General features: G+C 35.8%; 1 protein-coding gene across 1 annotated transcript; it reads left to right on the top strand.

Moving 5' to 3' along the window:
• Window positions 1–1,593: 1,593 nt before the first annotated feature.
• CLCA4 (chloride channel accessory 4) lies at window positions 1,594–13,993 on the top strand (the record flags this gene model as incomplete). Its single annotated transcript, XM_009700117.1, is given in 11 exon segments — window positions 1,594–1,734; window positions 1,963–2,113; window positions 2,835–2,952; window positions 3,689–3,860; window positions 5,605–5,832; window positions 7,632–7,751; window positions 9,095–9,317; window positions 9,480–9,746; window positions 10,936–11,100; window positions 11,989–12,216; window positions 13,566–13,993. Coding segments are annotated over 11 exon segments (2,241 nt in total), but the record flags the coding sequence as incomplete, so codon positions are not given.
• Window positions 13,994–14,050: the final 57 nt, after the last annotated feature.

The raw sequence follows: 14,050 nt of genomic DNA, 5'->3' as shown, positions 1-14,050 counted from the left end.
CCTGCTACCAAAACCTTGCCACACAAACTTCAGTTAGTTAGCTTTGCTTCTCTACAGGCCACTTTTCACTTGTAACTATCAGAGGCTGAGCAAACGATAATGGAGACGTGTCCAAGGTTTGCCTTCCATTCTATCTGAAGCAGAGGTAGATGCTCACTACCAAACCCTCTGATTTGCAAGTGCCATCTCCCTCCTCTTCATCCCTCCTTTGGATGCCTGCTGTTCTCTACATACATAGTGGCAACTCCTTCCTGGAAAGATGGCGATGACCTGTACACACACAGATGCCTCAATGGATAATTTCCCCTAGAATAGGATGCTGGGCAGGTCTCAAAGCAAAGAAAGTCAGGACTCTGCTGACAAATGTCAAGGTTCTGCACTTTGTCTGATGCCTACTAGACCCTGATCTAGGATTATCTGTGTCCCATGTCATCTCTAAGATCAGGTACGAAGGATATCATAAAATTTTTAACATTTCCAGATTTCTTTCATCTTGTGAGAAGAGGTTTACATGAAGCAAAAGTGGATCTGATAGTTTACTTTTTACCATCAGTGCCTGACTGTCCTCTTTTTTAACAATAGGTAGTTTAGATCACTTCATTTTCATTATGGGACAAACCATGGAGTGTTTTTTAGGGTAGCAGTGTACGAGTGATGGTTACTGTAACTGTGAGATACCTACTACATATTAAATTCACATTATAGCTGGCCTTATGAGAACTTGCACTTACACCATTCCTTCAGTTCCCTTGAACTATCTAAAACTTCTATGTTCTATCTGGAGAGCAGGCAAGGGGGTCGCACGGGGACAGCTGAAGTGGCACGTCCCGTTACTGCTCAACTTCTCATGGGTTAGCACGCACTGTCACTCTCAGTCCTGGCAAACTGAATCTCTTCAAGAAATCTCCTTTAGCTGAATTTTATGTACCTGTAACATGGATATTTGATTCCAAAGCCTCTCTCAGCTTATTTATGAAAAGCCTGTGGGACAGATTTTTAGTTCCCTCCTTCCTGCTTGCTTTTTTTTTTTTTTCACTAAACATTTAGTTGTTAGTGGAGAGAAAAATAAACAAAGGGAATGCTTTTTCTGATGCCTCTACTCCAAGAGTGGTGGTAAAAGAACAAGAGGAAAGGAAAGTAATGGCAGCATATAGTAGCCATAATACAAATAAGAAGAAATGCGAAACAGCAAATTTGAGAGAAAAATTAAGACATTAATCAGATAAATGAAAAGCAGATGCAGTGTTGAATCTTGCCCACACTTGCTGTTAGGCCAGTATTAAGGCTAAAATCCTAGAATTTAGTAGTTTTCATCTCATATAAAGGCTAGAGTGTGAATTTTATCACAATCTCTGATTAAGAGCAGGATTATAGAACTGGTGAGAAATTCCAAGAATTACAGCTTAGTGCTTGGCTTCTTTGTTTATTCTTTTCTTAGCGAAGATTGTAATACTTTCTTAGTTTTGTGTTATGTTCTTAGTCCTACTTTATTGTACTGCTGTTTCTCAATAAAGCTAAATTATTCATTGCACATACAGTCAAATTTTTAATATTAACATTGATATTAATATTTTATTTTCTTTCATTCCCTAGAACATGATTAAAAATGCTTCTAATTACTTCTTTGAAATGACAAAACATTGATTTCTCTTCAAGTCTGTAAAAATCATAATTCCTAAAATATGGAAGAAAAATAGCAACTATTCAAGATTAAAAACAGAATCATATGATAAGGTATGATTTAGAGAACTCTTTATGATTAGAACAACAAGGAAAAGCTAGACTGATAAGGCTACATTACGAATCACAGCAAAATCTAGGACTAATCCTGGAGGTTCTTACTCAAAAGTGTTGATAGTGTTTGGAGGACAAAAAAAATTGCAGGACTGAATTTATTCAACAAGAATCACCTAACTCTTCTCTACACCCATGTCATGTATAACTTTGGTCTTACTTTTTCAGGCAGATGTCATCATAGCAGACCCTTATATGAAACATGTAGATGATCCTTATACCTTACAGTATGGAGGATGTAAGGAGAAAGGACAGTACATCCATTTCACACCTAACTTCCTGTTAAATGACAATTTGTTTAATGTTGATGGAGAAAAAGGTAATACTACTATTTAGTAGTATTACTACTGCTTGTTTTATTGTTCGTACAAAATGGCCAAGATTTTTCTACTTAATGAATGAATTTGGGTACTTTAATTTGCTTGCTAAAATGAAAAAAACTTTGAGAAACGTATTTTTCAGAAGTAGTAAATACCTGTGAAATGTCTGAATTTAAATATTCAGACACTGGATCCAGAAGTCGTTCAGCGCTTTGAAAACCTTAAATGATTATTACTCTGCACTTAACTACTGCCATTAGCAGTTGCCTTCCTTTTATAACCACTTACCAAATAAACTATTCAGTGTTTGTGTATCTGGTTTTGTACTACACTGTGTCAAAACAATGTAACGTTTGTTGCTTTGTGGGACAGAAACCTCAAAAAACCTAAATTTTCTTAGGACATTTTTGTCAACTTGGAAGAAAGCCTCTAGAACAGTGCCTGCATTTCCGAGTCAAATATGAAGAAAAAATTCTAGTCCTGGTTAGCAACCTAGTCCTAAGGTTGTTAGTTGTTAGTTGTCCTAGTCCTAGGTTGCTAAACTAGTGCATTCCTAGTTTTACCTCAAGGAAAAATTATTATCCCAATTGCTTAAATATTTCATAGTCTTCCTGTATTACCTTGGATAAGAAATATTTGAAATTGTTAAAGTATATAAAACACTGAGTAGCTTTTAAACAGTTGTATTTAGAATGTGCATGTGCTATTCTTTTCCAACAGGTAGAGTCTTTGTCAACAAATGGGCTCACTTTCGGTGGGGGGTTTTCGACAAGTATAGTACTGATATGCCCTTTTATGTATCTAGAAATTCTGAAGCAGCAAGTGTTGAAGCAACAAGGTTTGTTGTTTTTTATATATATATTTCTGCTTTTACATTACACAGGTTTAAACATTTCACTAACGTTTTCCATACTCTCATTGTCTGTGCTGAGTTTGTACTTTGTAGCGTCCACCACCTGTTTGTGTGATTAAAAGATGCTTAGTCAGCAACATCTATTGCCTGCTCTGTAGCCCATAAAACCACAGCTGCCTTTGGTGCTGTTTTGTAAGAGGTTCAGGAGATCGGGCTGGATAATCTTTTGCTCTATATGCAACTGCAGACTTCAGCCACCATTTGTTTTGTACTTATTTAACATAATTCTATTAAAGAGCAGTTATCAACAACACTGAAATTGCCTACTGAAACCACTGTGATTTTAACCAGTTTCTACAAAGGGAGACAATAACTGAATAGATGTAGAGAATTAGTTCAAGCTTACCTTTTTTCCTAGCTCAGACATACCAATACAGTCTTTTGTATTGCAACTACTAGCAGGATGTCTTTCCTGCACAGCCTATAATTATCACAAGGAAGATCACAAAAAACCACAAGTGGTTTATGATTTTAACTATTTCTAGATTCGTTTGAGGACACTGCCAGGCACAGAGATAGCCTACCTATGTATTTGTGCAGTGTCTAGTACAGTGCTGTGTCAATAGAAATTTGGCTTTGGGTAGCCAAAATTCAAATAAATAACGAGTTACAGACTATATATGGGTTCTTAACCAGGCCTGCCTATCTTCTCTTCCCTTAGCTGTCCAGCTGGTGTGACTGGTATACCTGTTTTCCCAGACTGCAGCAGAGACACGTGTGAGCCAAGAAGCTGTAGATATGATGGTCAGCTGTCTGAAAACGGATGTATATTTATTCCAGATATACCACAAAATATCTCATGTTCTGTTATGTATTTGCAATACATACCTTCTGTAAGTATTACTATACCTTTCTGGACTGAGAGTTTAGTAAAATTTGGAGTCTGGTCAGTTGTTTCTGCTGGGCAGAATGATCAGTCAGGTGTTTCTTTAATTAATTTCTATTTCAAAGTATACGGATGATGCTATCAGTTCTATTGAAATCTGTTCAAAAGGGAAGACAAAGAAGCTACTAGAAATCATTTGACATCAGTTTCCTGTCAATAAGGGTAAGATATATTGCAGTCTCAGTGTCCTCCTTGCTCTGTGTTTGAAGAATGAGGTCAAAAGGCATGAAAGCGAAGCATTCTTGCCAAATGCCTTGTCCATAAGATAACTGTAGCTTTTGATCACCCCTTGTGTAAACTGGCACCTGAACTTTGTTACCTAGTTAGCTCTATTACACTGTATTGCAGAACAATCTGGCCTGTCTATCTATCCTTAACACAGAAGTGGCAGCCCACCTGTCTTGAAAGTAGCCAGGACAACCAGGCAGGCCTCCTTATGCCAGCTCTGTACTGTTTCAGTGTCTGGGAGAGGGTGCTAGGAGAGGGGTTAGCAGGATGGACGGTCTCCTTGCAGGCTAGATCTCTGTGGTACAGGATCATAATTCCTCCAACTATTGACCTTATTTCTTTGGGCAAGCTCTTTCCAAGAACTTTATGCATGTACTGGGCTTGGCTAGGATACAGTTAATTTTCTTCATAACAGATCATATGGTGCTGTGTTTTAGATTTTTGACCAAAACAGTACCAATAACACACTAATGTTCTAGCTTTAGCTGAAGAGCATCAAGGCCTTCTCTGTTTCTCACTCTGCCCCCGCTAGTGAATAGGCTGGAAGGGGACAAAACCAGGCAGATGACCCGAACTAACCTAAGAGATACTCTATACCTTCTAACGTCACACTCAGCTATAAAAGGGAGAAGAGGGGGTTTTAGGATGGTTAGCCATTTTATGCTTGGGAAATGGCTGGGCATCAGTCTACACATGGGAGGTGGTGGGTGATTGCCTTTGTATCACTTTTTATTTTGTTCCTTCTCTCTTCTTTCACTTATCCTTCACTTTTTAAGCATTTTTTGCTTTGTTTTGTTTTATCTTGACCTTAAAGTTTTTTTGCTTTTATTCCTCCTTTCCTCTTCCCCCATCCTAGTGGGGGTGGGGGAGGAAGTGTGGTGCTTATCTACCCACCAGGGTTAATCCACAGCAATGAGTCACGGTCTTCCCTCAGCAGTATGCAGTGGACATCCTGAAACATCTAAAAGATTATTTCCTGCTTCTCTCAAAGTTTTTACTTTGTATCTTTTGCATGTTTCCTTATTCTACTCAAGAAAATTTACAGGAACTGGTCCAAGACCATCAGCTTAACCTAAGAAGTTAATATTCAGGCAGCTAACTTGTACTGACCTCCAAGCTGCTCAGCTATAGTATCTATGTTAGCAGGCTTAAATCTAGTAGGAGCTCCATGAATCAGTCACTCCAAGGATCTCAGTACTCAACAGACTAAAAGCTTTGTTTCTGCATGTCACAACATGCTTGTGCTTATGTAAAATCTGAGATAAGTTCTTTCGGAGCACTTTCTTTGCTTGCCTCTTCTAAGATCCTAGCTGGCCAGGCACCACGGCACAGAGGACATTCACTGGAGAACACCACCTCCGTTTCTGCTGTCCTCCACCACAAACTTCCTGTTTTCTAAGATATTTTCTTATCCTTATACTGTTGGGTTCAGAATTATTATCAGCTTCAATCTGACTTGTTAGGCGGTTGAATTTTGTGATAAAACCACTCACAATAGTGAGGCTCCAAATATGCAGAATAAGTTATGCAACCACAAAAGCACATGGGAGGTAATTATGGAATCTGATGACTTTCGCAACTCGGCTGTTGTAAATGCTTCTGCACCTCCCTCTGAGACTACCTTCAGGCTACTGCAGACCCAAGACAGAGCAGTAGCTTTAGTACTGGATGTTTCTGGGAGCATGACAATGGTAAGAATATGCATTTTATAAGCAATTTTTAGCAAAAATTGTAAGAAACAGAAAAAGTTACAAAATAATTAAAAATCAGTCAATTCTTTAATTAACTTTATTATTTTAGGAAAAAAAGGTTACTCATTCTCCTTGGTAATTTTATTTAGGAATCTCTACATGATATCACTTAAAAATACTGAGAGTTGTAGGCCAGGCTTGGGTTTTTTTCATCTAAAATCTCAGTTTTATATACTTCCCTTCCTTTCTTCCAGACCTAGAATGACAATGCCAGTGTATTTCTTCCAAGCAGAAAATGTATCATAGATGTACTTTCACATTGTATTTTTGTTATGAATGATTTTAAAATTTAAAGTAGATATGTAGGTCACAATATGTCAATAAATTAGATGTTCTTCCCTCAATACAATATTGCTCTTTGGAATCAAGAATGTGAGCTGGCATAATGTTATGTCATTTTAACAAGGCTGAGGTCAATTTTCCTTTTCTTTTTTTTCCCGTAAAACCGTGCATAGGTTTCTTCTTTCACAACTTCTTGTGGCATGAGATACTAAGCTTGCTTATGGATGCAAGGTTTACTAAATGTCCCTGAATATGTGCTTATTTGCAAAATATCCTAATACTTTTATAAAGCTCTAAGCAATGTGATCATCTGTAGAAAGATGATAAAATTATCTGGGTAAATAAGGCAGCTATCTCATGATTTATTAATAGACTTCAAACCTCTATGCATACTCCAACAGCTTTTAAAAATCAACCTTTTATTCTTTTGATGACATACTGCATTTTCTTATCCATAACTTACCTCTTCCACAGTTCAGTGGTGAGCCAATGATAATTACTCTCTTACTGAAATTAGTGCAAGTGCAGTGTTTCATTTCTCACAGGAATTCATGCCTAAAAATAAGACTATCCATCTAAAGAAGGTAATTCAAAAAGCTCAAACATGTTGAGAAATATTCTTAAATATTTGACAGTCACTTAAACCAAAATACAGATGAAGAAGCATAAAGCAGTATATGCTCCAACTCTTTAGTTACGGCATACATATAATAATTGTGGAATTCTCCCATAGTGCTCCATCAACAGATCTATTTCCAGACATGCCATTCTAGTCCAGAGCTGTTCTTGACACTGATCTTCAGCAAAGATCTGCAATTGTACTAAATTATATTATTTTTATAATACAAATGTCTACCAATCATAGTACATTTTATTAAATCAGCTTATGTCTGGCATGTGTGATCCTCGTTTGAGAGACTTGCAACAAAGGCAGGAATTGCAGATGCTTCAGCAGAGCAGTATGAAGGCATATTCACAATGAATTCATTAGCAGACCTGCACTGAGTACAAGAACCTCCAATGGACTAGAGCTGCTTGAACTCAGTATGCATGAAAGGAGATCTAAACTTCACATTTGGAAAAAAAGATGATCTGGATTTTAAGAGTCAAAAACCATGGAATGCCACTGTGTCTTTTCTACAGAGGTATTTTCAGAGCAGAATTTCACTGAAGGGATAATATGTGACTCCAGAAGTACTAGGAGAAGTTTAAAAATGCTGTACTTGACGATATGCTGCAGGGAATGATTTTTTTGCAAACTTTGCCGATGAGAGATAAAACGAGTTGATCACACAAGACAGAATTTACTATGAAACATACATTAACACATTAATAAAAAGATACATTTCTTTTTTGATTTCATAACAAATTCGCTACCTCAGCGGAACATTCAGTACCAGAACTCACATAAAATTTAGCAATTTTAGAGTAAAAAATAGTATTTCTAATTCTTTCAGTCTTGTCTTTCAGGAGGTTTAAAGCTTTATGCTGTAGATAAAGATGTCCCCTGTAAATTAATTGAGACATTCAGTGCAATTACATCAGGAAGTGGAGATATTTCTGAACAATCTATTCAGGTCTGAATTTCAACACTTCTTTTTCCTCCTATGCTTTTAGTTGATCAGTAACTGAATGAATTTAGGTATTAATGATCATAATTGTCAGTGGCTCAATTTGAAAGTAGGAGCGAATACATTTTTAGTGATCTCCCACATTTCACTGTAATGAAATAAATATATAATTTACATAATTTATATAATTCTTCATGTCACAAAAATCAAGAAAATTATTCCTTATAATTGTCAAAGTCCAAGAGACTTTTAGGGAAGAAAAGCAAGCAGAAATCCCCCAAGATGTTAACTTCACTCTTATATGAAACATTATCTTTTAGAGCATTTTAACAGTCTAAGTTAAGTAACAAAGATACAATTAAAAATACAGCTTCTCTCCTAAGCCATATGTATCATTTTAATGTATAAATTTTTAGACTTTTCATCTAGGTCAATTGTTAAATAGAATTTAGCAGCTCATTCCTCACTTCATTAACATTTTAACATAGATCCAGTCCTATGATTTATCCAAAACAGACAACTTGCAAAGATAGGTAGATTATAAGCAACAGTCAATGTAGATTTGAAAAGCTGGTCTGGGATTTTTTGAGTTGTTATATTGCCTTTAATTGACTCTTCTGTCCCACCTAAGCAGGTAAAAAAATTAAGTTTATGACAGGCTATTTTCTAACTGCAGACTTTATTGTCTATAAAATAGGAGTGAGGAAATTACACAAAATTATTTTAATTTGAATAAAGGAAATAGTTTACTTCTCTCTTCTATATATCCTCCTCTGTTCTGTTGTTATTTCTGTCTCTCTCATTACTCATAAGCCTTAGTGTCATAGGTGGAGACATTTTCTTTCTCTCGTCCAGGATTTTGAGACAAACTGCAGCGGAAATACAGCTTACTGGCACAATGCTTTAGATAAGTAGATAAATAGTTTAGATACAAAAATGAAGGACTTACAGTTACTGGAACTTATTCTGTTTACCATAATTTTGCATTTAAAATCAATGTTACTACACAAGCAGCCATTTCATAAAGTGAATCTGGGATTTTATTAGTCTTTTTCATTGCACAGTTGTGTCAAATGGCTCTTAATTTTCCTGTAGGTGGAGACTGCAGAACTAGAAAACATGCCATCTTCTCAATACAGTTTTGAGTTACAAATAAGTATGCAGAGATCTTTTTTCACGCTAGTTTCCAAAAGGCATAAATATTTTTCAATTTCCTCCAAGACTAATGCATTTTAAGTCAGCAATGGATGGATACAATATTGTGCAATGGATGAAGAATCACTCTGAAAATACGTTAAATGCTTCTTTACTAAATATCAATAAGACAAATTTTATTTCTCTAATGACAGCTTGAAAGCGAAGAGCTTGTTGTTCAGCATTCTGGATGGATGAATACTACTGTGCCTATTGACAAAACTGCGGGAAAGAACACTTTCTTCAGCATTGTATGGAGTCTCTCTCAGACATTTTTTTTCCTGAGGGACACCAAAGGAAAAGAATATGGTAGCTCAGACTTTACAATTGATCATTCAAACCCAAACACAGCTAGACTCAGTATAAGTGGCACTGCAGAGGAAAAGACTGAACATTTTCTTTTATTTACTGAATTAACATTTCCTATAGACTAGCGTACAGCTTTTCTTTAATTATTTTTTTATTATATAAAGGAAAAAATGTCTCTGTTAGAACATGAAGCTTTTTCACTAGTTTTTTATATTTTTTTATTTTATTTGCAGGCGGGTGATTGGCAGTTTTGTATTAAAAATGTTCATAGAGCAACTCAAGCTATATCAGTAACACCTGCCTCTCAACCAGCATGTCCTGATGTTCCTCCTGTGAGCATTGCAGCTCATATGAACAGGGCAAATACGGCATTTAGTCCAGTTGTTTATGCAGAGGTTAGCCAAGGGTTTTTGCCTGTTCTTGGTGCAACTGTGATAGCCACCATAGAGAAGGATGGTGCTGCAGCAGTAACCCTTGAACTTCTTGATAATGGCGCAGGTAAGGTTCCATATACATAGTAAAAACCTTTGCATTTATGCATTTTGGAATCCAAGTCTGCGTGCTCCCCTCAGATTTATCACTAAGGACTGAGTCATGGCTATGCCCTAAATCAAGGGAAAAATAAAAAAGGAGACAGAGAACCTTACTGCTTAGGATGGAAGCAAGCTACAAAGCTTTTTCTGGGTGAGGAAATCAAAGTCATGGGCCTTCACCTGAAAAATTGTTCCCCTTTCTTTCCTGTGATGTTATTGAGGGTGAAAGCAGAACTGTGCATGGCAGAGGGTATGTTGCTCATATCTACTTTCTGTAAGTGTACTTCATGTAATCATCTGCCCTCAAGAGGCAAGGTAAAAAGAAAACAAGCTGTTTTGTTAGTCCATCTCATATTCTATGAAGTTGTACTACAGTTTTAACATTAGCTCACCAAACATTAGCTTTATCTCTTTGGTATGTTAAATAAGTGCATTATTCTTCTTTTCAAGAATACTCTTTCTTAGAGCAATAGCAAGACATTCCTTGCATTCAGCACCCCTCAATTTCTTTTCATCTCTCCTCTTCCTTTTCTTTCACCACTGCTGTAGACCTGTAACTTTGTAAGTTCAGTAGTAGCCAGCAGTGCCTCCTCATTCTGTCTTTGCTTTCACGTTGTCGTACTTAAAAACGTAAGATTTCAATGTGTTATCTTGTGTTTTTAAACATCTTATATTTTCTGAACCCATTAGGTTATTTTTACATTGCTGCCAGGCTTTAAAATAGTTAGCTTGGATGCCATCAGCAGATCATCTGCTGCAGCCAGTCAGGTACAACTGCACAAGTTCACTTAAAGAGAAGGAACTCTGTCTTGATGAATTCCTGGCCAAAGATTAAATTCTGACATTTTTCTAATTTACAGTCGCTTTATGTAGTAGATGACCAATAAGTATTAACTTGGTGGTCCTACATAGTAACGAGATTTACTGAATTAAAGGTGTTAATGCAAAATGGTTCTTTTTAACAAAATACATATGAAAGGCAGGTTGTCATAGTGGCACCACTCCTATTTTTAAAGATGTCCACATTACAAAAACACTGCCAGGTTTTCTGCATAGTAATGTTCAGGTTTTATGTTTAAGTATGAATAGCAAAAATAACCTTGTTTACCAGCAGGTATCTTGTTTGAGATACTAATTCTCAATTCTATACCAAGGTGCTGACATGATGAAGAATGATGGAATCTACTCAAGGTACTTTACTTCTTTACAAGGCACTGGAAGATACAGTCTAAAAGTGAACGCCTGTGGGAGAAATACAACCACCAGACTCAGCCTCAAGCAAAATCAAGCCTTGTATATACCAGGCTACAGAGAAAATTGTAAAGAGGGTTTATGAAACAGACAATTCTTTGCATGATTTGTATGTAGGGAGGTATAAAGATTTAGTAAATAGGATCATTTAGATTCACAAAAATTGCATTTGATCTTAAAAGATGTTCCATCTATTATTTTCACTACAAAAAAGCCCAAACAAAACAAACCAGCTCCAACTACTGTTTCCTATGTATGGGAACAACATAAAATCTTGTCTTTAATCTCAAAATTATTTTCTCTTACAGCCATGAGAAGGATAAATATTTCTCAGAGTCTGTATTTCAGCATCTCGCAACAGGAATTTCAAATCTCTAAGTCTTCTTGAGATTTTAAAATGGGGATTTGGGGTAAATAAATTCAGCATGCAACATTTGTATACAAACTAATGCTGCTAGAAAACTTAGCTTTTGATATTTCTTGGTTTTTTAGTACTTTTTGATCTTAAGGAGTAAAAAAAATACTGGTTATTGCAATTTAATATTCTCACAGTTACTTATACTTTGTGAAATTTAGAAAAATCAGCATAAAAATAGTCTAAAAAACTCGCAAATTATGGCCTATATAACAGTAACTCTCTTAAGGCCTGCAATATGGGTGAAGAGATGGATAGAACTACCTTATTGCAGCCATGGTTCACCAACATCTGCAAGCTGCTTTACTGGTTGCATCATTTCCAATTTTTACAAATTTCAGACTTAGTCTGCTCTTTGGGTTTCCTAAATTTTATGCTGAGAATCCTGAGATCACCTTATTTTCTGTCTTTACTTCACTAACTTTCCACTAAATTTGAATAAGCTAAAGAAAACTTACAGGATCAGAAGAGTTAATAAAAATTAAAATAAAATACAATTCAGAGTTCTGTCACTATGAAAGTTGAAAAATGTTTTAAACAGGTAAAATTTATATGAATGCACCAAGACCTAAATTGACTGATGAAGAAATGCAAGTCAAGCTGGGAAGTTTCAGCAGAATTTCAACAAGTTCTCTTGTAGTCAATACAGGAGGAGATTCTGCTCCTATTTATCTACCCTGTAAAGTTACAGACCTTCATGCTCATATAGAAAACAAAACAATAGTCTTGTCTTGGACAGCTGCAGGAGGTGACTTCGACAATGGAAAAGGTGAGTCAGAGACTACATTTTTGTGAGATTAAGTTGATATGTTTATCTGAAAGGACATACCCTGATGACCACCACTCAGGGATGAGGGCAACATCTTTCCCACCTGAAAACGTAACCAAACAGAAAGTTACCCTGTTGCATGATACCTATTTTAGTTCTCCTTAATTTTTCATGTTATAAAAAACCCAAACCAAGTAACCCAAAGAATATTATAAACAAATCAAATAAATCAAATTATAGTACAAGCACTAGAGACTTTAGCAACAAGCCTTAGTCCATGTCTGTGCATAAATAAAAAACCCAAAATCAATACAAAGCTTTAGTCTATTTACAGTGATGTAAATGGACTACAGAGGTGCAGTAATGTTCTATCCAAAATACTAATTTTAAAGTTGTTGTACAGAAAAAATGAAATCTAATTCCAGATGAAATGTATTTCATGTGGAATGAAAAGCATTTCCTTGCATAACCCAGAGATTGTATGTTAAAATATACAATCTACAGTTTCAGATTAAAATCTTACATTTATCTAAAATTCTTAATAACCAGCCACACAACAAAAAAAAAACTCATATAAAAAAAAAAATTCTCAACTAGTTATATTGTTATTTAGCAACTCTGCGTCCAAAAACTTTAATAGCTAAAGTGATCAGCTATTGCATTATAGTTTAAGATAGCAGGTCCTGCACTGGTTTGGAGCTGGGCATATCATGCACATCTCTTTACTATGTAAAGAAGAAAAGATACGCATAAGAAGAAGAGAGGCGGAAGAAGAGAAAGTCTTGAAAAGTTACATACTTGAAATAGAAACAGCAGAACCCCACAAAATTAATCAAACATTTATAGCAATGTAACTATCAGTTCTTTGATTAGAAATGGGAGAATCATTTTGTGTCTTTCACAGTTTTTGCTATCAAAACCTCATGCTGAGAGAGAGAACACAGATCAGATGCAAGGCCTGCTCCTGCTATCTACACATATTTTAATTGCCATTTCACCTTATGTTTGTATTTGGACTGCACAGTTTCTCAATCAGCTACATTTTGCACAGGTCTGCATAAAGCTAAGGGTGTTGGTGAAATAGTATTTTTAAGGCAGATTCAATTTCAATTTTTAACTGAAAAGAAGGAGGTCCCAGACTCAGCAGCAATAGACCTTTGACACTGTAAAGTAAGGTTTAAAAGCAAACTTGCCAACCCTCCATGCTGAGCAATAGTCAGTAGTAAAACAGCAATCATCAGCACATTTTTTTACAAAATGGCTCTAGAAGTCCTATACTGCCACCACAAGCAGGGATATTAAAACATCTATATTAATTTGTTGTTAACATGCATTCTTTTTTTCCCTAGCTGATCACTACATCATAAAAAGCAGTGAAAATCTTCAGGAACTAAGAAATAACTTTGATAGTGCTACTTCTGTGAGTTCCTCTAATCTCATACCTAAGGAGGCTTGTAGAGAAGAATCATTTAAAATTAAACCAGAAAATTTCACAATAGAAAATGACACCACAATCTACTTTGCTATACGTGCTATTGATGATACCAACTTGATTTCAGAGGTGTCTAATATAGCACAAGCCACATGGTTCATTCCTCCAAAAGCATCCACGCCTTTAGAGTATGACAGCAACGATGATGGTGCTAAAAGTACAGTAATAGTGGCAATAGCAGTTTTGTGTGTAGTAGTTGTCTGTACTATCGTAAGTTCAACTCTGTGTGTTTTACAAAAACAAAAGGAAAGACTGGATATTGAAACAATGCAAAAGCATGTGTAAAATAAAATTAAAAAATAAAAGGAATTTACTGTAATTTTTGCTACACAAGTTTCAAAG

This window comes from Cariama cristata, unplaced genomic scaffold (genome assembly GCF_000690535.1).
Source record: "Cariama cristata isolate BGI_N322 unplaced genomic scaffold, ASM69053v1 scaffold29345, whole genome shotgun sequence".
In the NCBI taxonomy this organism is placed as follows: domain Eukaryota; kingdom Metazoa; phylum Chordata; class Aves; order Cariamiformes; family Cariamidae; genus Cariama; species Cariama cristata.
Note: the sequence above shows the minus strand (reverse complement) of the source record. Positions and strands in the feature narration are given on the sequence as shown.